At 44.6% G+C, this 24,045-nt stretch overlaps 1 protein-coding gene and 1 pseudogene across 1 annotated transcript in view; both read left to right on the top strand.

Annotated features, from left to right (window-relative positions):
- LOC140396217 (rho GTPase-activating protein 8-like) overlaps window positions 1-24,045 on the top strand; it is a 122,043-nt gene that overhangs the window by 76,094 nt on the left and 21,904 nt on the right. Inside the window, exons 9-11 of the mRNA XM_072484533.1 lie at window positions 7,302-7,375; window positions 13,523-13,600; window positions 21,663-21,791. Coding sequence (XP_072340634.1) covers window positions 7,302-7,375; window positions 13,523-13,600; window positions 21,663-21,791 — 281 coding nt within the window. The remainder of the gene's footprint in view (window positions 1-7,301; window positions 7,376-13,522; window positions 13,601-21,662; window positions 21,792-24,045) is intronic.
- LOC140396218 (Y-box-binding protein 1-like) lies at window positions 16,088-17,202 on the top strand (annotated as a pseudogene).

The raw sequence follows: 24,045 nt of genomic DNA on the forward strand, positions 1-24,045 counted from the left end.
GACGTATGAGGAGGTGAAAAAAAATCCATCTTGGGTCATATGAACTAGTGCCTGAAGCCTACAAAGGTTTAGAAATTTAAGAAAATAATTTGGTCAAACATACATGGAGTTTGAAAGGATCAAACAGTCATTTTGATAGATGGATAAAGGCTTTGAAAATAGACCAAACGTATGAAGGACTCAGAGAAATTATACCTTTGGAGGAGTTTAAAAATTCAATTCCTGATGTAGTAAGAATTCATGTGGAAGAGTAGAGGGTTAAAACTGCAAGATTAGCAGCAGAAATGGCAGATGATTATGAATTAGTTCATAAATCAAAGCTTGGTTTCCGACATCAATTTCAGCCAATGAGGGATAGAAACTGGGGACATGAGAAATACTCAAGTGGTAAAAGTAAAGGTGATCTGATGGGAGATAATAAAGAGAGTGTACCTCAGGTTAAAAAAGAAATCCAGGAGGGTGGAAGGGACAGGGAAAGTTTCAAATGTTTTCACTGTGATAAACTAGGCCATGTAAAGTCACAGTGTTGGTGGTTGAAGAAAAGCACTGGGAAGGCTGATGTGGTAAAACAGGATAAGACAGTAGGGTTTGTTAAAGGGGTAAAGGAAAGCCCAAGTGAAGCAAAAGATTGTACAGCCAGATCAAGAGGTGATTGATAAGAAGGTGCTAGATCTCTTTAAAGAATTTATTTGTGTGGGTAAAGTTTACTCGTGTATCAGGAGGAGCAGGTAAATAAGTCACAATTTTAAGAGATACGGGAGCTCGTCAATCTTTCATGGTAAGAGATGAAGAGTTATGTAGTTTGGGGAAAATGTTGCCAGAAAAGGTGGTAATATGTGGAATTCAGGGTGAGGAGTAGTGGTGTTCAGTCATATATGGTAAGGTTGGAAAGTCCAGTGAAGAGTGGTGAAGTGGTAGTAGGAGTAATGGAGAACCTATCTTGTCCAGAAGGACAGTTTATCTTGGGTAATGATATAGCTGGATCACAGGTGGGAGTGATGCCTACTGTGGTTGATAAGCCAGTGGAAAATCAGACAACTGAAGGGTTGAAGGACGAATATCCTGGGATCTTTCCGGATTGTGTAGTAATAAGGTCGCAAAGTCAAAAGTAAAGACAAGAGGAGAAATCAAAGAGTGAAGTTAAAGTGCAATTATCAGAAACGATTTTTGATCAGATGGTTGAAAAAGAACAAGAACAGGTGGATGACAAGGTGGATATTTTTAGTCCAGAAGAATTGGCGGAGTTACAACAGAAAGATATAGAAATAAAATGGATGTATCAGAAAGCATACACAGAAGAGGAATCTAAGTGTATACCAGAGTGTTATTACCGTAAAAGTGATGTCTTGATGAGAAAATGGAGACCTTTTCATTTGCAGGCGGATGAAAAGTGGGCAGAAGCTCATCAAGTAGTATTGCCGGTAGGGTATAGGAAGGAGGTGTTGCGAGTTGCACATGAGGTACCAGTGGGAGGTCATTTAGGAATAAGGAAAACTCAAGCTAAAATCCAGAAACATTTTTATTGGCCTGGACTACATAAAGATGTAGTTACATTTTGTCAATCATGTCACACATGTCACGTGATAGGAAAACCTCAAGCAGTGATAAAACCAGCGTCCTTAATACCCATTCCAGCATTTGAGGAACCTTTTACAAGGGTCCTAATTGATTGCGTAGGACCACTTCCTAAAACAAAAAGTGGGAATCAATATCTTTTGACTATAATGGATGTTTCTACTAGGTTTCCAGAGGCCATTCCAGTACGTAATATTACAGCTAAAAGGATTGTGGAGGAGTTACTTAAATTCTTTACTAGATATGGATTACCCACACAAATACAATCGGATCAAGGATCAAATTTTACCTCTAGGTTATTCAAAGAAGTTATGGATAGCTTATGAATAAAACAATTTAAATCAACTGCGTATCATCCAGAATCGCAGTGAGCAGTAGAAAGGTGGCATCAGACATTAATGTTGAGGGCTTATTGTCAAGATTATCCAGAGGATTAGGATAAAGGAATACCATTCGTACTGTTTGCAATTAGGGATGCACCTAATGAGTCAACAAAATTTAGTCCTTTTGAACTAATTTTTGGTCATGAGGTAAGAGGACCACTTAAATTGGTGAGCGAGCAGACGGAAATTACATTATTGGATTACGTGTCAAATTTTAGGGAACGATTAAATAGAGCAGGTGATTTGGCGAGACAACATTTAAAAGTTGCACAAAATGTGATGAAACGGGTAGCGGACAAGAAATCCAAAGTTCGTAGTTTTGCCTGTGGAGATAAAGTTTTAGTATTGTTTCCAGTGGGAGGTGAACCTTTAAAAGCAAGGTTTTGTGGACCTTATCAGATTGAAACGTAATTAAGTGTGGTGAGTTATGTGGTAAAAACACCAGATAGAAGGAAGACACAGCGAGTGTGTCATGTGAATATGCTTAAAAGGTACTTTGAAAGAGAAGGTGAGAAAAAGGAGGAGGTTTTAATGATTCTAACTCAAAGTGATGAACCAAATCCAGATAACTGTGAATTTGCCATACCTCAAATTAAATTGGAAACGAAGATGTTCTTAAAAATTGGGATAAATTGTTGAGTTACCTTCCAGAGGAAAAATGGACTGACCTGAAAGAGTTATTGATATCACATGGACAAGTTTGTGGAGATAAATTGGGAAGTACTAAAATGGCTACACATGATGTATATGTGGAAAATGCTGTTCCAATCAAACAACATCCATACACACTTAACCCTTTAAAATTGGCACAGGTTAACAAAGAGATTGACAGTATGCTTAAAAATGGCATAACTGAAGTGGGTTGCAGCCAATGGAGCTCACCCAAACTGATGGCACCTAAACCAGACAGTACCCAACGGTTGTGTGTGGATTATAGAAAGGTTAATGCAGTTACAAGAACGGACTCTTATCCTATCCCACATTTGGAGGATTGCATTGAGAAAGTGGGACAATCAGCTTTTATTTCCAAACTGGATTTACTTAAAGGTTACTGGCAGGTACCTTTATCCGAAAGGGTGAAGGAGATTTCAGCTTTTGTGACTCCAGATATACCAATTCAAAGTTATGCTATTGGCATGAAAAACGCCCCAGCGACATTTCAACGGTTAACTAACAAAGTCGTTTCAGGATTACCCAATTGTGCGGTACACATCAACGATCTGGTAAATTTTCACCAGACATGGACAGAACATTTAAAACATCTGATGGAGTTATTCGATCGACTTCAGGAGGTGGGTTTGGTGATAAACCTAGCCAAAAGTGAATTTGGAAAGGCCCAAGCCTCTTTCCTTGGCCATACAATCGGACAGGGTCGAATGGTCCCACGGGATGTGTTGTTAACTTTTGGTTCGTTCAATTGGCTCTGTTTTATAACCTTTGCTCTCGAGTCGCCAAGTATCTTTATGATACCGCCACGAGGTTCAAGTTCAAGTAATGATCAATAACTCAATACACCAATTAGTAAGATTCAAATCCAAGCACATTTATTATACACAGTAATCGCTACTCATGCATAAATTCTACTTCTAAGCTACTTCTACAACTAACAGGCCTATACTTCGCTTCGGACTGGCCCACAAGGTCAGGGGCACAAATGGCCTTTTGTTTGGGTTCTGAGTCTGTGGGATTCGAAGTTGGTACGGACTGGTAGCTAGGAGCACCTATCTCGTAGCGAGCGTTGATTTAAGACTTACTGGATATCGGTGGCAGCTGCACCGGTCACTGTCAAGGGTTGGTTCGCGTTGCTGAGTGACCCGGTCAAGAAGAACGATTCGAACTTGGGGGCTTAACTTTATAGTCCCCAGGGGCGTCCCGCCTTCCGGGGCGGACCCTGTACCTTGTTCCAAGTGATTGGACTTCGTTCCAATCGCTTGGTTCGATTTCTCCAATACTGGAGCGGTTCTCTGATCGATGGGCGGTCTTGAGGTGTCCGTTAACCTCTTTTGTGTTGGCTCCTGCTGGCGCCGGGGAGTCTGGCTTGGCTTTGTTTATCCCAAATGTTTCAATTGTACCTGGGGATCGCTCATTAGTATGTAGATGGCTGCTTGTATCGATGCTGTCTGGGCTTTTGCAGAGTTTAATACACAGTAACTTGCACCTGCTAGTTTCTGCCTCTGTTGGCTGAATTTCCCTGCAGCCTTTGCTGTTCTCCATTTTACGTCGGGGTTGGCCAACCCAGGTGGCTACAGATGTGAAACCAACAGTTATTGGGAGTTTCCGATAACCTCGACACGACGGGAAATAATGCGATTTCTTGGTATGAGAGGATTTTACCGGAAATTTGTACCCAATTTTCGCAGTGTGGTCGTTCCACTGATGGACTTGCTCAAGAAGCGTAACGAATTCCAGTGGACAGCGAAGCGTTAACAGGCATTTGACGGCCTGAAGGCTGTGTTAGCCACTGCTCCTGTGTTAGCCATCCCAAATTATATGAAACCATTCAAAGTGGCTGTTGATGCGAGTGATGTGGGTGTAGGTGCGGTGCTTCTACAAGACGACGACGAAGGGCTAGAGCGGCCTATTGGTTATTTTTCAAAGAAATTGAATTTTCACCAGAAAAAGTATTCCACGATTGAGAAGGAGACTTTGAGTCTGGTGCTGGCTTTGCAACATTTTCACATTTATGTGACCAGCAGAGCGCGTGACACCATTATATATACTGATCATAATCCGTTGACGTTTTTGGAGCGGGTCCGGAATAACAATGCAAGGCTGTTTCGCTGGAGTTTATTGTTGCAGCCATTTCATTTAAAGATAGTACATGTGGCAGGACGGGAAAACGTGATAGCCGATGTTTTGTCACGAATGTGATGAACGGAAGCAATTTCAGTTGGAGGAAGAAAAACGGGGAAAAAAATGGATTATATTATTACACCTGTTTGCATGTGTTGTTTTTTTGAAACGAAAATTTATATTTACTGTCTACATTTGTTAAAGAACAGTGAAAAGGTGAAAAATGAAACCATCTTGCAGTTGATGGTTTATTTATTTTTTCTTGGGGGGGGGGGGGGGGGAAGTGTCATGTGAGAGTACCTTTAAGAAATGGGTGTGTATATAAATATCTGTAGTGAGAGTACCTTTAAGAAATGGGTGTTTACTACTGCAGTGATGTCAGATTGGATGGAGCTGGGCCGTCTGTCAGCTTTTTCTTTAGTTTTTGAGCAGGCTGCAGGGTGTGTTTTAGTTCAGTGTTGGAGCTGAAGCCAGACCAAGCAGGTGTACTGCTGATCTCTCTGCCATCAAAAGACTATCTCTTGATCATTTGGTGAATTCAGAATTATAAATGTTTTCAGTAGTGACTTTATCCTGATGTGCTTTTGATAAATGTTTTGTTTTTAAGTCGTATGGATGTTAAAAAGGAAAACTTAAAGGTTTACTTAATGCTGGATGGGGTGCCAATCAAACCGGATGCTTTGTTCTGAATGGTGTCAAACTTCTTGTAGATGGTGGACAGACTTTGGGAAGCCGGGCGGTGAGTTACTCTCTTGTAGCCATCCCCCACCCAGAATGTTGGACTGACTATCTGATTTAAATGTCTCTGCGACACTGCAGTAAAACAGAAGTGGTTTGTAATTACGTGTAGCTGCTGTCATGTGAGAGTACCTTTAAGAAATGTGTGTTTATTACTGTAGTGATGTCAGAGAGTGGGTGGAGCTGGGCTTTTTGCCAGCTTTTTACTTTCGTTTTAGGCTGTTTGCTGCAGGGTGTGTTTTAGTTTCGTTTTCCGAGCTGAAGAGCTGCAGTCACAGCCAGAAGGTATATTAGAGTCTCTCTGTAATCTAAAAATTGTAAATCGATCCTGGTGATTTCAAACTAATAACAGTTGTGACTTTAACCTGATGTGCTTCTGGTAAAAGGTGTTTTAAGTCTTATGGATGTTAAAAGGAAAGCTTAAAGGATTACTTAGTGTTGTACTCTTTGGGGGTTGTATTTGAATTGATGGTTGCTAAGATGTTCACTATGTTTTAAAAAGGTTATCTTGAGTTCATAGAATAAACATTGTTTTGCTTTAAAAAATACTTTCCATTTACATAACATCGAGGGCCGAAGGGCCTGTTCTGTGCTGTACTGTTCTATTTCTGCTCTACCACACCTGTAGAGTGGGCCATGTGCTCCCCATACCACATCTAATAAAAGTTGTGGGTCAGGTGAACGCCATGTTACACTTTGGGGTTCTCTAAACCCTGGCCCATAACACTATCCTAAATTGTATCAACTTCCCGAGCAATCACCTGTGTGCTTGCTGATCTGTCTCAGCTCTTGGACCAGCAAAGTTTGGATTTTAAAACTTTCATATTGTGTTTAAATCTCTCAAAGACCTTATCCCTCTCTGTCTTCATGTGACATAACAACCCTACAACAATTTCTCCAATGCTGAATAATGCATTCCTCACTTTCTTTGACCCATCTTAAGCTCTGTACTTCCTACCTAACGGTTTCTTACTGCAGCAGGTCAAGAAGGCCACCCACCACCTTTTTGAAGGCGATTAGGAATAGTTAATAAATGCAGCAACACCGCAATGAATAAATATAGCTCTTCTCTCAGACCTTACTACCACATGCCTCTCCTTTCACGATGCTGCTAAAAGCCCATTTCTTGAACAAGTTTTTGGACACCTGGGGCGGGATTCTCCGACCCCCCACCGTGGGGTGCCCCCACGGTGGCCTGGCCCGCGATCGGGCCCACCGATCCGCGGGCGGGCCTGTGCCCTGGGGGCACTCTTTTCCTTCCGCCTTCGCCACGGTCTCCACCATGGCGGAGGCGGAAGAGACCCCCTCCACTGCGTATGCGCAGGGATGCCGTGAGCGGCCGCTGACGCTCCCGCGCATGCGCCGCCCGGCAAAGTCATTTCCGCGCCAGCTGGCGGGGCACCAAAGGCCTTTCCCGCCAGCTGGCGGGGTGGAAATCAGTCCGGCGCGGGCCTAGCCCCTCAAGGTTAGGGCTCGGCCGCTCAAGATGCGGAGGATTCCGCACTTTTGGGGCGGCGCGATGCCGGACTGATTCGTGCTGTTTTTGGCGCCAGTTGGTGGACATCGCGCCGATTGCGGAGAATTCCGCTCCTAGTGTCTCTTTAGTTGGCTCAGTGTTACTTTGTGTCTTACTATCCTCCTATGAACCACCTTGTGTTATTTCACTGTGTTAAAAATACTGAATAAATCCACATTTTTATTCTAAATGGGCCTTTTCACCAAGTGCACATTTTAAGATATTTCAATAAAAATGATTTTCATGCAACTAACCTATACAAATGTGACTATGCATTACTTTTTTTTAAATACTAGCCTCCGAGACAAAGGAAATGGTGATCTAATTCCTCTAGTAATGAGACAAACTGTGCTGTTTCTGAAGCAGAAAGGTATGTTTCATTCCTCATTTCTGTGTTAATAATGTTGACCCCTAATTTGATTGTCTTTAAGCAGTTTGTAGCCCTGCTTCCTCAGAGTATGAATTTGAAAAACATATACTTTAATAATTTTATTCTCTCTCGCGCGTCTGACCAGCTACTACTACTTACCATTGGCTCACCCATTGACCTTTATTCATTAACTTCTTGGCCTTATTATCTCTTCTGGCCTCACATTGAAGTTGTGTATCTCTTCACTGCTGTGGCTGCACCGAGATTTAACTTTGCAACCATTTCATTTCCTGCTGATTTCTCTTAATTTTTGAGTTTTATCCAGAATTATTATATACTGCCCCACATGTTGGGTGAATTCTATCATGCCTTTAACACTCCTGGACAAGATGTCAAAGAAAGCTTGTTCTCCGATGAGTTCTCTTGCCAGCAGCCTCTCTAATCCCCATTTTGTTAACACCATTATTGTTGTACTCATTGTATATCATTTCCAAACTTCAAGTATTGCATTCTCGACCTTCAGTATCATGGTCTTCTGCTCTACCTCATTCTTTTCTAGCATCGTAAATCTTCTCTCTCTCCGTCTTTCCTTCTTTCTAAGATACTTTGAGTTTAAAGCCATTGTTTGACATCTCCTAATCTTTATGTTATGATCTGCCTTGCCGTTTTTTTAACATTTCAGCTTGATAGGAGCTTTGATCCTTCTTCATGGTTTCCCAACTTTACTAATTCTTTTGGGGATTTTTTTTTTTTTTGATTTTTAACATTTTAAGCATACACAAAGCAAAATGAGGGGGGGAAAAAAATCACCCTCTAACACCCTAAAAATCCCCCCCCACTCCCCCAGCAGCTGATGGTAGCCAACTCTTAAAAATGGAGTATAAACAAACCCCATCTCTTGTGAAATCTCTCACTCGCACACCTCAAAATGAATTTGACCTTCTCCAAATACAGGAACTCCATTAAACCCTCCAGCCATACCGAGTCCTGCGGGCACGCCTGAGGGCAACTAGCAAGGTGAAGATTAAAATATCTGCCCCCCCCCCCCCCCCATTCTGTCTGCAGCTCAGGCAAGTCCGACACCCCAAATATGGCTCCCAGGGGACTGGGCTCCACGTGCAGGATCGCCGACATGGTGCTGAAGAACGACCTCCAAAATCTCTCCAACTTCGGGCAGGACCAGAACATATGTGCATGATTGGCCAGATCCCTCCCACACCCTCCGCAGCACTTCGCACCACTACCCTTCCTCCAGCGCTATCCCCAGCTCCACCTCGCACATCGCCTTGACCCCCCTCCAATGAACAAGGTTCAGACAGGGCATTGGAGGGATACAAGATAGCCAGGAGGGAACTGAAGAAAGGGATTAGGAGAGCTAAGAGAGGGCATGAACAATCTTTGGCGGGTAGGATCAAGGAAAATCCCAAGGCCTTTTACACATATGTGAGAAATATGAGAATGACTAGAGCGAGGGTAGGTCCGATCAAGGACAGTAGCGGGAGATTGTGTATTGAGTCTGAAGAGATAGGAGAGGTCTTGAACGAGTACTTTTCTTCTGTATTTACAAATGAAAGGGGCGATATTGTTGGAGAGGACAGTGTGAAACAGACTGGTAAGCTCGAGGAAATACTTGTTAGGAAGGAAGATGTGTTGGGCATTTTGAAAAACTTGAGGATAGACAAGTCCCCCGGGCCTGACTGGATATATCCAAGGATTCTATGGGAAGCAAGAGATGAAATTGCAGAGCCGTTGGCAATGATCTTTTCGTCCTCACTGTCAACAGGGGTGGTACCAGGGGATTGGAGAGTGGCGAATGTCGTGCCCCTGTTCAAAAAAGGGACTCGGGATAACCCTGGGAATTACAGGCCAGTTAGTCTTACTTCGGTGGTAGGCAAAGTAATGGAAAGGGTACTGAAGGATAGGATTTCTGAGCATCTGGAAAGACACTGCTTGATTAGGGATAGTCAGCACGGATTTGAGAGGGGTAGGTCTTGCCTTACAAATCTTATTGAATTCTTTGAGGAGGTGACCAAGCATGTGGATGAAGGGTAAAGCAGTGGATGTAGTGTACATGGATTTTAGTAAGGCATTTGATAATGTTCCCCATGGTAGGCTCCTGCAGAAAGTAAGGAGGCATGGGATAGTGGGAAATTTGGCCGGTTGGATAACGAACTGGCTAACCGATAGAAGTCAGAGAGTGGTGGTGGATGGCAAATATTCAGCCTGGATCCCAGTTACCAGTGGCGTACCGCAGGGATCAGTTCTGGGTCCTCTGCTGTTTGTGATTTTCATTAATGACTTGGATGAGGGAGTTGAAGGGTGGGTCAGTAAATTTGCAGACGATACGAAGATTGGTCGAGTTGTGGATAGTAAGGAGGGCTGTTGTCGGCTGCAAAGAGACATAGATAGGATGCAGAGCTGGGCTGAGAAGTGGCAGATGGAGTTTAACCCTGAAAAGTGTGAGGTTGTCCATTTTGGAAGGACAAATATGAATGCGGAATACAGGGTTAACGGTAGAGTTCTTGGCAATGTGGAGGAGCAGAGAGATCTTGGGGTCTATGTTCATACATCTTTGAAAGTTGCCACTCTAGTGGATAGAGCTGTGAAGAAGGCCTATGGTGTGCTCGCGTTCATTAACAGAGGGATTGAATTTAAGAGCTGTGAGGTGATGATGCAGCTGTACAAAACTTTGGTAAGGCCACATTTGGAGTACTGTGTACAGTTTTGGTCGCCTCATTTTAGGAAGGATGTGGAAACTTTGGAAAAGGTGCAAAGAAGATTTACCAGGATGTTGCCTGGAATGGAGAGTAGGTCTTACGAGGAAAGGTTGAGGGTGCTAGGCCTTTTCTCATTAGAACGGAGAAGGATGAGGGGCGACTTGATAGAGGTTTATAAGATGATCAGGGGAATAGATAGAGTAGACAGTCAGAGACTTTTTCCCCGGGTGGAACAAACCATTACAAGGGGACATAAATTTAAGGTGAAAGGTGGAAGATATAGGAGGGATATCAGAGGTAGGTTCTTTACCCAGAGAGTAGTGGGGGCATGGAATGCACTGCCTGTGGAAGTAGTTGAGTCGGAAACATTAGGGACCTTCAAGCAGCTATTGGATAGGTACATGGATTACGGTAAAATGATATAGTGTAGATTTATTTGTTCTTAAGGGCAGCACGGTAGCATTGTGGATAGCACAATTGCTTCACAGCTCCAGGGTCCCAGGTTCGATTCCGGCTTGGGTCACTGTCTGTGCGGAGTCTGCACGTCCTCCCCGTGTCTGCGTGGGTTTCCTCCGGGTGCTCCGGTTTCCTCCCACAGTCCAAAGATGTGCAGGTTAGGTGGATTGGCCATGATAAATTGCCCTTAGTGTCCAAAATTGCCCTTGGTGTTGGGTGGAGGTGTTGAGTTTGGGTGGGGTGCTCTTTCCAGGGGCCGGTGCGGACTCGGGGGGTCGAGTGGCCTCCTTCTGCACTGTAGATTCAATGATAATCTATGATTAATCTAGGACAAAGGTTCGGCACAACATCGTGGGCCGAAGGGCCTGTTCTGTGCTGTATTTTCTATGTTCTATGTTCAATGACACCCTATCCTCCAACATCCTCCCACAAATTGCCGAGATAACCCCTCCAGCCCCATCACTGAAAAAAGCCCCTCCAAAAATAAGGAAGGCGGCAACTGAGAAGCAGGAAAATATTTTGTTGCAATGTCCCACACCTGCATATACCTAAAGGCTTCAACCTTCTCCATCCATCTCCTCTAAACTAGTGAACTGCCCTTCTAGAAAAATAAGTCCTTCATATCCGCACCTCCCATCCCCAAATCCTAGCATCAGACCTCGGCAGCTCAAATCTGTGATTCCCTCGGATCGACATCGAACCTGATCCTGCCCCTAACCTAAAGTGCTGCTGAAATTGCCTCCATACCGTCAATGTGGCCACCGGACACCCCAAATTTTTCCCTCGACGAACTGGAGTGGTGCGCGTAACCCTGACCCCTCACATGAGCCTGCCTCCATCTTCACCCACAAAGCCTCCGGCTCCTTACCCCAACCCCACTCCTTCTCAGCGTTCGCCGCCCAATAATAATACAACCGGTTTGGAACGTCCAGACCCCCTAACTGCTGCCCTCTCTGAAGCACCGTCTTCCTAATCCCTGCTAACTCACCTGCCCAAATAAATGATGAAATCAACCGTTCCACCCCCATAAAAACATTTTCCGTGAAGTGACCAGTAGGCACTGAAATAAGAATAAAAGCAGTGGCAAAATATTTGTCTTTACTGTCTGCACCCGGCCTGCCAATGATGGGGGAAGGCTGTCCAACCTCAGTAAATCCGCCTTGACCCTACCCACCAGGCTCATTAAATTCAATTAACAAATCCCGACTTTACTAATAAGGGTAAATTTTAACTAAATTGACCTAGCACAATTGGGGTGCCAGGGACACCAAAATAGCTCTGCTGCTTTTACCATCTCTTTCTCGCTCAGATCCCACCACTCCCATATTTTCTGGAGTATTTCACTGCATAGGCCTGGAATCCGCCCAAATTAAGTGGATTGTCCTGTTGTGATTAGGAACCTCAGTATGGTTTGCAGACACTTGAAAGTTGTGAATGTCTTCATTGGTGGAAATAAAGATAAAACTTTTAGTCGCTGAACTATGCTGTTCTCCAGATTGAGGCCAAAGAAAAAGGGTTCCGAATTGTGTCACACTTTCTTCGTGTGGTTTCATTAAATGGAGCGCAGGGCTACATATTGACAGTGGCTGAAGGTTAATAGGATCTTGCTGATTATTAACCCGTTCTCATTGCTGATTGGCAGCTCATTTCCACCACACACCACATTCTCTCCACTCCATGCAGCTTTTAGTGTTGTGCACCTCTAGCCTGAGGGGCAACGCAATCCCAGGCATCATCCGTCAATATTACTCTAAAGTGAGTTGCTTTAGTGGTATACAAAAGAAAAGGACAATCGATGACCTCCTATTCTACCTTTTTTCTCTCCATTCCTCACCACATTTGCTCAACTCTGCCACATAATGATGCAGCTGGACCAGAAATGCAGCAGTGGATTGTGAGTCAAACCTGCTTCATGGTTACTGATGCTGTTCTTCCTGCCAGTCACTCACATTTGCAGTGATTTTTTAAAAAAAAAATGTAAGAGTACCCAATTATTTTTTTCCAATTAAGGGGCTATGCATGGTCAATCCACCTAACCTGCACATCTTTTGGATTGTGGGGGTGAAACCCACGCAGACACTGGGAGAATGTGCAAACTCCACACAGACAGTGACTCTGTGCTGGGATTTGAACCCAGGTCCTCAGTGCCGTAGGTGGCAGTGCTAACCACTGTGCCTCGTGCCACCCCACATTTGCAGTGATGACATCACTGTTGTTCAGGGCCATACTATCTCCAAATCTTGAGATTCAAAAGACGTTTTGAAATTTTGTCCTGGTTGGCACTCCACTATCCAGCATTCACTATTTTTTTATTATTCAGAGTATCCAATTTTTTTTTCGGAATAAGGGGCAATTTAGTGTGGTCAATCTAACTAGCCTGCACATCGTTCGGTTGTGGGGGTGAGACCCACACAAACACGTGGTGAATGTGCAAAATCCAAACGGGCCAGGATCAAACCAGGGTCCTCAGCACTGTGAGGCAGCAGTGCTAACCACTGTGCCACCATGTCGCCCCCACCATTCTCTATTTGAAAGAACATCAAATTGAATAATAAATATTTTGGTGAGCCCTTATTGCCTCAATTTGGTACACTGTTGTTGGAATGCACCATCCTTTGCTGTTTTTGTCACGTCATTTTAATTTTAAGATTATTGTACCTCCTTCTAAGCAAAAGTTTGAGACTGGTGGCTTCCTACGTTTATACCAATGGTGAGAAACCTCGCACAGTAGCTACACATATTGGGAAGTTGAGGATGCATTGTCCGTGACTTCCTGTTTAGGAACATGAATGGATGCAATTGTGGTTGTACTATCATAGTAGCCACGTATGTGTGAAGCTCTTGAACAATGGGAAGATCTCAGAAAATGCTACCATGTCTTTTTCTTGAATTGCATTTAGCAGATTGCAAGTGTTATAATATTGCTGCTGTGAGAGACGACAACTTGCTGAAAAGTTCAATATTTTGTTTACAGCACTTAAAACTGAAGGTTTGTTCAGACGATCAGCCAACATCCAGGTCATAAAGGAAATCCAGAAACAATATAACCTGGGTAGGTGGCCACCTAGCTATCTGTCAATGTAATCGGCAATAGCATTATCTCCCAATGCAGAAAGGTAAAGAAATAATAGCTGGGATGTCCAGCAATCAACATCTTTTTTATTTCCAGGTGCATATATGATGACATTCAGTGACTGAAAATTTGATCCAGTAATACTTCTATTCATTATTATTAGAGCTGCATTTATATACAGATGATGAGGGATTTCACATGCATGGATTATTGGTTTGATTGTCATTCAAGTAGCAACAGTGTTAAAATATGTTTTTATATTGATGCTTATTTAGCTGAAGTTATGGATGAGTGGGGTAAGTGTACTGGCTCCCCTGTCTTTTACACAAATATTTCAGGAGAGCCAGAGACACAGATGTTCTTCAGTCTCCTAGCTGGATGAGAGCAGCATTTAGTACTGTAAACATTGGAAAACCACTGTCAGATTCCAGTCACTCAGAAACTGAGTTGCACGAAAGACGCTGAATATGGGATTTCCCCTCAACACAAAAATCCATTTTGTATTTTAGTTTAAAACATGGCGGAGCAGACTCGATGGACCAAATGGCCTAATTCTGCTCCTATATCTTATGAATTTTACATTATCTTCAATAAAACTATCACATTTGAAAAGCTAGGTCTTTAACTATTTTGGCAGGGGGATGGGAACCTGAGGGTGAATTAGATGGGGCAAAATCGGAAATGGAAGGCAGAGGAAACTAAGGTTAGAATTTTTTTTTAAAAGGAACTTTGTCGTGCTTGTATACTTCAATGCAAGGGATATAGCAAATAACGCCAATGAGCTGAGAACACAGAAACATGACAGTGTGATATCAAAGCTATTATATGGCTTGAGGAACAGGTCTGGCAGTTCAACATTCCTGGTTACAGGGATTTCAGACGTGAGAGAGGGGGTGATTTTTTTAAATTAAGGAAACTGGTTGGCAATTTTGGTTGAAGAAACAAATACAGCTGTGAGGAGGGATGATATGTTAGAAGTTTAATACGATGAACCCATATAGATTGAGCTAAGGAAAAAAAATGAGACAATTGTGCTATGGGCGGCACGGTTAGCACTGTTACTTCACAGCGCCAGGGACCCAGGTTCGATTCCCGGCTTGGGTCACTGTCTGTGCGGAATCTGCACGTTCTCCCCGTGTCTACGTGGGTTTCCTCCGGGCACTCCGGTTTCCTCCCACAATACCCGAAAGATGTGCTTGTTCGCTGAATGGACATTCTGAATTTTGCCTCCGTGTACCCAAACAGGCGAAGGTGTATGGCGACGGGGGGCTTTTCACAGTAACTTTGGTGCAGTGTTGCTGTAAGCCTACTTGACACTCATAAAGATTATTATTCTAATTGATTCCAATAATTTGCCCACACCGGCAAACCACTGACACCAGTACTGGGTAAAGTGGAGGCTCTACCGTTGAGACAATCCACACCTGAACCCTTTTAGGTGTTCTAGCAAACTGCATAACTAGGAAAGTTGAGGGGTTTTTAAACTAAATAGTGGGAGCAAGGGATCCAATTTGGGAAGATGTGGCAAAACAAAGGAAATCAACAAGGCAAGAGAGCAAGATACTAATATGGGGAATGATACACAGACCGTGACAGGGAGTACAAATCTAAGAGTAAATCAGCAGAAAAGGTTAGAGGTTGCAAAAATATTAAAAGGATAAAGCTAAAGGCTTTTAGCAGTCAAATTGAACTGATGGCTCATATAGAAATAAATATGACCTGATAGCCATTGGAGATATAACCAAGGTTGAGGCCTGAATATTGAAGTTACATTTGGGAAGGACAGGAAGCTGGGAAAAGCTGGAGGGTTGGCTCTGTTAATTAATTTTGTCCTGGCACTGGAGGGGGATGACCTGAGTTCAGGAAACTAGGATGTAGAAGTGGTTGGGTAAAGGTGAAAAATGATGAAGGCAAGAAGTCACTTATGGGAGTGGTGTACAGGTATCCACACAGTAGGTTGTAGTATAAAAGATGAAATAATGTGAGCTTGTCAGAAAGGTACAGCAATAATTATGGGGTTTTGAATCTGCATGTAGACAGGGAAAATCCAATGGGCAAAGGTAGTGTGGATGTGCAGTTTATAAAATGTTTTCAGAACAGTTTCTTAGAACAGCACATAATAATAATCTTTATTATTGTCACAAATAGGCTTACATTAACACTGCAAGGAAGTCACTGTCAAAATCCTGGCGTCATTCTGGCGCCAACTAGAGAACAGACTATACTAGAGCTGGAATTCTAATGAGGTTAAATGGCTTCATCGTGAAGGCGCCCATAGATAGTTGCGATCATAATATGATTGAATTTGACATTCTGTTTGAGGGATTGAAGAGTGGATCTAAGATTAATATCGTAAACGTAAGGGTAATTATGAGGACATGAAAGCAGATCTAGTTTAAGTCAACTGACAAATGAGGGAGAGAGCGCAGCCCCCAGCTGAGAGCGGTCCCACTGTACCATCACCCGCAGACTGAGAACACCATGTGCGAGGCCGAGACAGAGCAACAACCACAGCAGCAACAGCCAGACAAACCCAAATCCGCTGGGGAGAAGAAAGTAATCGCAACAAAGGTTCTTGGAACAGTAAAGTGGTTCAATGTACAAAATGGCTAAGGATTTATCAACCGGAATGATACGAAGGAAGATGTATTTGTACATCAGACTGCCATAAAGAAGAATAACTCCCGGAAACACCTACATAGTGTTGGAGACGGATAAACTGTGGAGTTTGACGTAGTGGAAGGCGAAAAGGGTGCAGAGGTGGCAAATGTCACTGGTCCAGGTGGAGTTCCAGTCCAAAGAAGCCGATATGCTGCGGACCGAAATCGTTACTGTCGCTATAACCCTTGCCACCGATGCCCACCGCGTAATTACCAAAGGAACATTGAAGGTGGAGAGAAAGGAGATGGAGCAGAGACAGCAACAGATGGAGAAAACCAGGAATATCAAAATCAACAGCATCACCCTCCAAACAGAAGACCGCGTTATCCACCCTACTTTCTTCATCGCCGCTATGGTTGCCGTCCACAATATAGCAACCAGCCTCGGGGAGAAATTACGGAGGGTGGTGAAATAAATGAAAATCAAGCTGCTGGGAAAGAAGGTGGTAAACCCCAACAGAGGGCAAAATCGTTTTGGGGGCTAACGTCCACACTACTGCAGAGGACCTCCTCGCCCACGTCCACCAATGGAGGGAAGTAGTAAAGAAGATCAAGAAAACCAAGGGGATGGCCAACAAGATCAACAGTCGCATCCCAGGCGATTTCGCCGCCACTACAATTATAGGCATCGCCGACCACAAAACCCTAAACCAAAAGATGGCGACGAGACCAAGGCATCCGAAACACCAGCTGAGAACATCCCTGCTCCGGAGACCGAGCAGGGCAGTGCTGAGTAACATCAGCTCAGCATCTCTTAACATCAATCAATTTTGTCATCAAACGAAGACCATCAAAGTCAAATTCTAGCAATAATAAGAAAAGTGCGCTTTCGACTGTGATGAAGATCTGCTGTGCTTGCATACCGTTGACCAGATACCAGAACGTTTCACACTAGTAAACCTATGCAGCATGGTTTCTTAACCTTTCCTGCAACTGATTTTTGGAACTGGCTTAAAACGTATTTTTGTAGATGGGCTATTTTTCTTTTTACTTCAGATGGTTTTTAAGCTTATTTGATATCTGGTCAATTTGAGTTTTTGAAATAGCAGTATTTAATTTGTAAGCATTGTGCACTTGAAATTTGAGTACAACCGGCATCTAATAAATGTCCGAAAGAAGAAAAAAAAACTGACAAATGAGGGGCAGCACAGTAGCATAGTGGTTAACACTATGGCTTCACCGCGCCAGGGTCCCAGGTTCGATTCCTGGCTTGGGTCACTGTCTGTGTGGAGTCTGCGTGGGTTTCCTCCAGGTGCTCCGGTTTCCCCTCTCAAGTCCCGAAAGACATGCTGTTAGGTAATTTGGACATTCTGAATTCTCCCTCTGTTTACTCCAATAGACACCGGAATGTGGCGACTAGGGGCTTTTCAGAGTAATTTCATTGCAGTGTCAATGTAAGCCTACATGTGAAAAGAAAGATTTTGAAAAAAGGTTAAGGGATAGGTCAATAGCGATGCAGTGGTGAGTTTTGGACTTTCAGTGGCGGCCTGTAGGTGGAGGTCCCACGTTGGGTGGCTCCTGCTAGAGTCTCTGGTTTTTGAACTTTTGCTCTGATTCAGGGGTAGTTTGTGGATGAGTTGGTGTGGGAAGTCATAAAGAAGATGAGGAATGTCGATATCCCAGAAGAAAGGTGCTGGAAAGAAGGCGATGGTCTGCCAGCAAGTGAGACTGAGAGTCCCGCAGGAAGAAAGTTGGCGGGGGCTGGGTCATCAAGTGGGGTCGCTCCCCTCATGGTGGAAACTCTGATTGAGGTGATGTCGATGGAGTTTAAGAGGCTGTTTGCGAAGCATATGGAGGTGCTTCGGAGGGAGATGGTGGCTTTGATGAAAGCGTGGGTGGAGGAGGCAATTGTCCCAGTAAAGGCAGATGAAGGTGTCGGTCGAGGTGCGAGAGCAAGTAGAGAAGGTGAAGGATGCATTGTGTCACAGCACAGCGACCAGTTCACGTCGATGGGTGAGGAGCTGCGAAGGGTGGCGTAGGTCAACAAAGGGCTAAGAGCCAAGGTGGCGGACCTGGAGAACAGGTCGAGGAGGCAAAATCTGAGAATTGTGGGCTTGCCCGAGGGGGTGGAGGACCCAAGGCCGACCAAGTACTTTGTGAAGATGTTTGCGGAGCTGTGGGGGTGGTCTACCTGCGAGGCTGAGAGTGACTCACAATTTGAGTGATTTTTATTTTGAGACGGCAGAGGGGTTTGTTAAGGCTGAAGGACGCGGACTGAGATGAGAGTTGGGATTTGGACTTAGTTGGTGGGGGAAGGAGATTGTGTATTTCTTATGGAGGGTTTTCTATTGAATGGGGTTTTATTTTTTTTGTCTCCTTGAATTTACATGTGTCCTGGCTTTCGTTTTATTTTTTCTTTATGGATGTGGTTCTGTAATGTTTCTTGGTTTAAGGGAGGTGGTTTTTGGGCACGTGGGGTGGGGAGGAGGGGGCTCAGACAGGGGTCACCGCATTAGCAAACGTAGATTGGCTAGTAAACAGGGGTGTGATGGTGGGAGGGGTCACAGTCATTGGAGCCTGGTCGAGCAGATTTCCATGGACCTGGGATGCGCGAATGGCAGGGGGAGGGGATCAATACTGTGTGGGGTGTTTGAAAGAGGAAGTGGATGGGGGGATCTTGGGAGGGGGGAGGAAGTGGATGGGGGGGGATTCTGGGAGAGGGGCAGGAAGGGTTCAATGGTAAATAAAGGATGGGGCGGGCCTGACGGAATGGTCCTGGTGGATAGGAGGGGCGGTGAGACCCCCTCCGGTCAGAATGGTGACTTGGAACGTGAGGGGGTTAGGGGGACCGGTGAAGACAGCAAGAGCTTTGACACACTGGAAGAGTTTAAAAGCTGATGTGATGATGCTGACCCATTTGAGGGTGAAGGATCAGGTGAGGCTTAGGAAGGGGTGGGTGAGTCAGGTGTTTCATTCGAGGTGCGATAATAGGGCTTGGGGGTGGAGATCGTGGTGGGCAAAAGAGAGGTCCTAGATGGAGAAGGTGGTCGCTGACCAGGGGGACCGATACGTGACAGTGACGAGTGCCTTGGAGGGGAAATTGGTGGCACTGGTTAGCGCATTCCCCTAATTGGGATGATGCGAGGCTTGTGAAATTAGCGTTGGGTGCCATCCCGGATCTGGATACCCGTGAGCTGATAGTGGGGGGGATTGGAACATAGTGCTGGAACCGAGGGTGGCCAGGTCCCAGCCGTGCTCACTGTCCCAATCGAGGGAGGAAGTGCGGGGGGAAAGAGAGGGAGGGAGTGAGGGGGGGGGGGGGGGGGGAGGTGTTGGCGGGGCTCATGTGGAAGATGGGGAGGGAGAGTGGACCCGTGGAGATTTTCGCACCCAAGGAGTCGGGAATATTTGTTTTTCTCCTCTGTGCACAAGGTGTTTTCAAATATTAACTTTCTCGTGCAGTGGGAAAGGTGCTGTTGGCTGGAGTTATGGGGTCGGAGGACTCGGCAATTGTGATCTCGAATCACGCTCTGCATTGGATGGATGTGGTTTTGAAGCAGGGGCAATCCAGAGGCTGGGGTTTCTTTGCACGGGAGAGGTGTCTCTGTCTGTGGTCTGGGAAGCTCTGAAGGCTGTGGTGAGGGAGGAGGTGATCTCGTTTAAGGCCAAGGTGGAGAGGGAGGAACACCAACGACTGATCGAAGAGATTTTGGAGATGGATGGGACGTATGCGGGTGCCATGACCGGGTCCACTGATAAAGAGGAAGGAGTTGCAGGTTTGTCCATGGGGAAAGCAGTGCATCAGTTGAAAAGGGCGATGGGGCCTGTTTATGAATATGAGGAGAAGGCAGTTGGCAGGTGATCTTTGGAGCCACCGGAAGAGGAGCTGGAGATGAAGGGGTTTTTGAATGGGCTAGAGTGCCCAAAGTTGGGGGAGGTGGGAGAGCAGGGCTGGAGGAGGCGATTGGGAAGATGCAGGCAGGGAAGGCGACGGGTTCCTGGTCGAAATTTATAAAGATTTAAGGATAGGCTGGCGCCATTGATGGGAGTTTGAGGACACGATGGTCAGGGATGTCTTGCCACAGACAATGGGGCAGACCTCCATCTCATTGTTGCTTAAGAAGGACAAGGATCCGGTGGAGTATGGGTCGTATATCTCTGCTGAATGTAGATGCCAAGATATTGGCAAAGGTGTCGGCGTTAATGTTGGAGGAGTGCCTTCCAAAGGGTATTGGGGAGGACCAGACGGGGTTCGTAAAGGAAAGACAAGTTTTCCTCAAATGTGAGGAGGTAGCTGAATGTGGTGCTTTCTCTGGCAGAGGGAAGGGAGAAGGGGGTGGTGGTGGCATTGGATGTTGAGAAGGTGTTTGATCAGGTGGTGTGGAGTTATTTGATGGTGATATTGGAGAAATTTGAGATTGGGCTGAAGTTTGTGCCGTGGGTGCAGCTGCTATATAAGGAGCCAATGGCGTGCATGCACATCAATAGTATGAATTCAGGGTATTTATCATTGCACCGGGGTATGAGACTGGGATGCCCCATGTCCCCCCTATTGTTTGCATTGGCTATAGAGCCCTTGGTCATTGTACTGAGGAACTCGGAGTTGTGGAAGGCAATAGTGAGGGTGTTGCCGGGGGAGGGGGGGTTGTAGCACAGGGTGTCCTTCTATGCAGATGACATATTGCTGTATCTCTCGGAGCCGAGCTCTTCAGTGGGGAGTATAATGAGGTTGCTCCAGAGATTTGCACTGCAGGGATTCTATGATCCTATAATGCGAAGATAGCGGAGGAGGGGTTGGAGAAAACCACGAGAGGAAGCTGCACTTCTAGGTTGAAAACACTCGAACAATGAACACATTCTAGGTCAGTTCAGGATGCTCGCTATTGGGATTATCCATCAGAACTAAGACTGTGGCAGGGCTAATGATTCAAGAATCCAAGAGACTCTTCCTCCACTGCCAGTAGGAATGCTGTGCCATGTATCTGAGATAACAGCTAGGAGAATGTACCAAATCAGCAACTGGAAGATCGGCAATCAATAAAGTGTATGTTTGAATGGGAGGTGAAGTTATATATGGCAAAGAGACCAACAAATCTGAAGGGAAGTAATTCTGAATGGCTAAATATACAGAGTCTTGGCAGCACTGTGGCGCAGTGGGTTAGCCCTGCAGCCGCACTGTGCTGAGGTCCCAGGTTCAATCTCGGCTCTGGGTCACTGTCCGTGTGGAGTTTGCACATTCTCCCGTGTTTGTGTGGGTTTCGCCCCCACAACCCAAAGATGTGCAGGGTAGGTGGATTGGCCATGTTAAATTACCCCTTAATTGGAAAAAATTAATTGGGTACTCTAAATTTTTTTGAAAAGCAGAGTCTTTAAGATTTTGATATATTGTGTATGTATTATAGTGAAAAAATATGCTCATTATTTTCTAATATCTTTTTCAGGTAAACCAATTAAATTTGAGGAATATGGAGATGAGAATATTCCTGCTGTTATCTTGAAAACGTTCCTCCGCGAGCTTCCGCAGCCACTTCTAACCTCTCAGATTTATGACCAGGTCCAAAGTATTGGAAGTAAGCAGAAGTTTTATTATTCCTCCCACTTAATACTTTAATTTGAATTTGAGTACAAAATCTGAAGAGTGGGATGTCCTTCATTCTCCATCTCTAATTTAATATCTACTGATGTTGGGCAAACAGTCTGATCGGAATTATGCCGCTGTAACCTCATTAATCTGGTGCACAATCCGAGTTTGCATATTTTACCTCCACCTTCAGTTTGTTGGTGTGACGCCAAGTCAGTATAATAACCTGTGCACATTGTACCTCCATTATATATTCTAAACTAAATTACAGTACATTCCCCCTAGCCCCTTCTAGATCCACCAGTTGCTCATGTACCCCAATCAGTGTACAGGTTCAATACTTTGACCCCTTTTAATATCCAAGCAGTGTATAAAATGTACAAATTTTTATACACGTACACAACTTAAACAATGACTTAAAAGTATTACTTGTCATTCTGGTGACAGATGTGATTCTTTGTTTGAACACGCATGCATGATGTTTGAGGTGATAATTTATACATCACTTTCTACACAAAGGTGCGCATGATTTCATTTGAGTGAATGGTAAAAATAGAAGGCAAATTGTAGAGAACAACAGTATCAAATCCTTTATAGGCCTGTCTGGCAATCCGGTCCCATATTTGGACCCAAAACCTAACCAACTCCTTTTGTTGGAGTCGACCTTGATGCCCGGGAAGTTCTCTTTTGCCGAATACTATGGCATGGATACTGCAGAGCAATGTGTGAAAGGGTAGCTGGTGCAGCTGCCTGTGTTTCCCATTGAGGAGAAGCACTCCCCATAATTGCCTCGCCAGTTTAGTGAAGTGTTTCTTAATGTCACCACTGATATTGTCCTGTAACAGGAATTCAGACAGGTTTGATAACGTTATAATTGCTTTCCTCCGCAGTGTGAGCCCAGAATTCCAGCTTTTTTTATCATTGTCCCAGACATTGGAGCTGGTTGTTTTCAGCTTGCTTAGTCCTAGATGTAGCTCATGCAGGTGAGAGAATATTTTTTAGAAGTAGCCCAGATGTGAGCACCAGGCTGTGAGACTCAGACAGTGAAAGAGTGGGAATGTGTGGTCTGCAAAGGATTTATGACCTCCGAATGGAATTGAAAGTCACCTGCCATGGAACAGCCATTGAACCTCCTATTATGTGGATCGATGAATTGATGATGCCTGCTTCCTACCTCGTACGTAGAGCAGAAAAATGTTCTGGAATTCAAGTATTGAACTCCTAGAATGTTTACCACCTTCACAGCATTGTCCAGCACCTTTCACGTTAGTAGGCATAGTTTCAACAGTGAGTGCGTCCTCTATGTATACTGCAATACACTCGCATTACATTAGGAGTGACTGCTCTTGATACCTGTCACTACTCCACTGTTCCTACCGTTCAATGACTTTGTGTCATTGGGACAGGTGCCAATACATTGTAACCAGATGTTGATATCTCGGGTATTTTTATGAAGCTGTCAAGCAAGTGAAACATCTCATTGCCTGTTGTTCTGCTTGCCAGTGACTAGTAAAACAAAATATCCTCCTTGTTACTTTTTAAATGTACTGCACGTACACCAGAAGAGGAGCTAAGCCTGCCACACCTGCGACTTTGCAGAGCAAAGTACTGGATGCTGATGACACAGTTCACGATTGAGTTAGGATATCATTACACTAATGTGACACTGTTGTTTGTTAATAGCACTAATTCAGTTAAATTTTGAGCCTTCTCTCTGAGCATAATGAAATGAATGTATAGTCGTTATATTATAGATGTTATAAAAAGCTAATCTTCCTTTCAAGTGGGCTCAAGGAGCCTTAAAGATGGCTGCCAAAAGTCACCTGACCTTTCCAGTACAATGTAGTCAAACTTCCAGCAAGCTCCAAGTAGATTGCAGGTATCCAGACATGTGAAGACTTTTGAAGTTCAATTCTCATTTACACCAGGGTAAACGGAAAGTAATTTCCCTAGAAGTGGCTTCCCTAGAAGTGTGAATAGCCTTATTATTTCCTAATTTTACTGAGCCAGGCACGGGTGGGGGGGTGGAACCTTCTTTGCGGGACTCCTATACCAATTGAAGGCACTTCCCACAAGGTCATATCCCTCCTTTAGTTCCCACCCACCCTCTCATACTCACCTCGGCCGTGTCTGAAGCCTGGACTTCCATTAGCTCCTCCTCTCCAGGGATTGGCTGCTATCCCAGCAATGGCCACTCCTCAGACCTGGCGCTGCTGGGACTGCAAAGTTGCCAGACAGTTGGA

The sequence above is a fragment of the Scyliorhinus torazame genome, chromosome 19 (genome assembly GCF_047496885.1).
Source record: "Scyliorhinus torazame isolate Kashiwa2021f chromosome 19, sScyTor2.1, whole genome shotgun sequence".
Taxonomy (NCBI): Eukaryota; Metazoa; Chordata; class Chondrichthyes; order Carcharhiniformes; family Scyliorhinidae; genus Scyliorhinus; species Scyliorhinus torazame.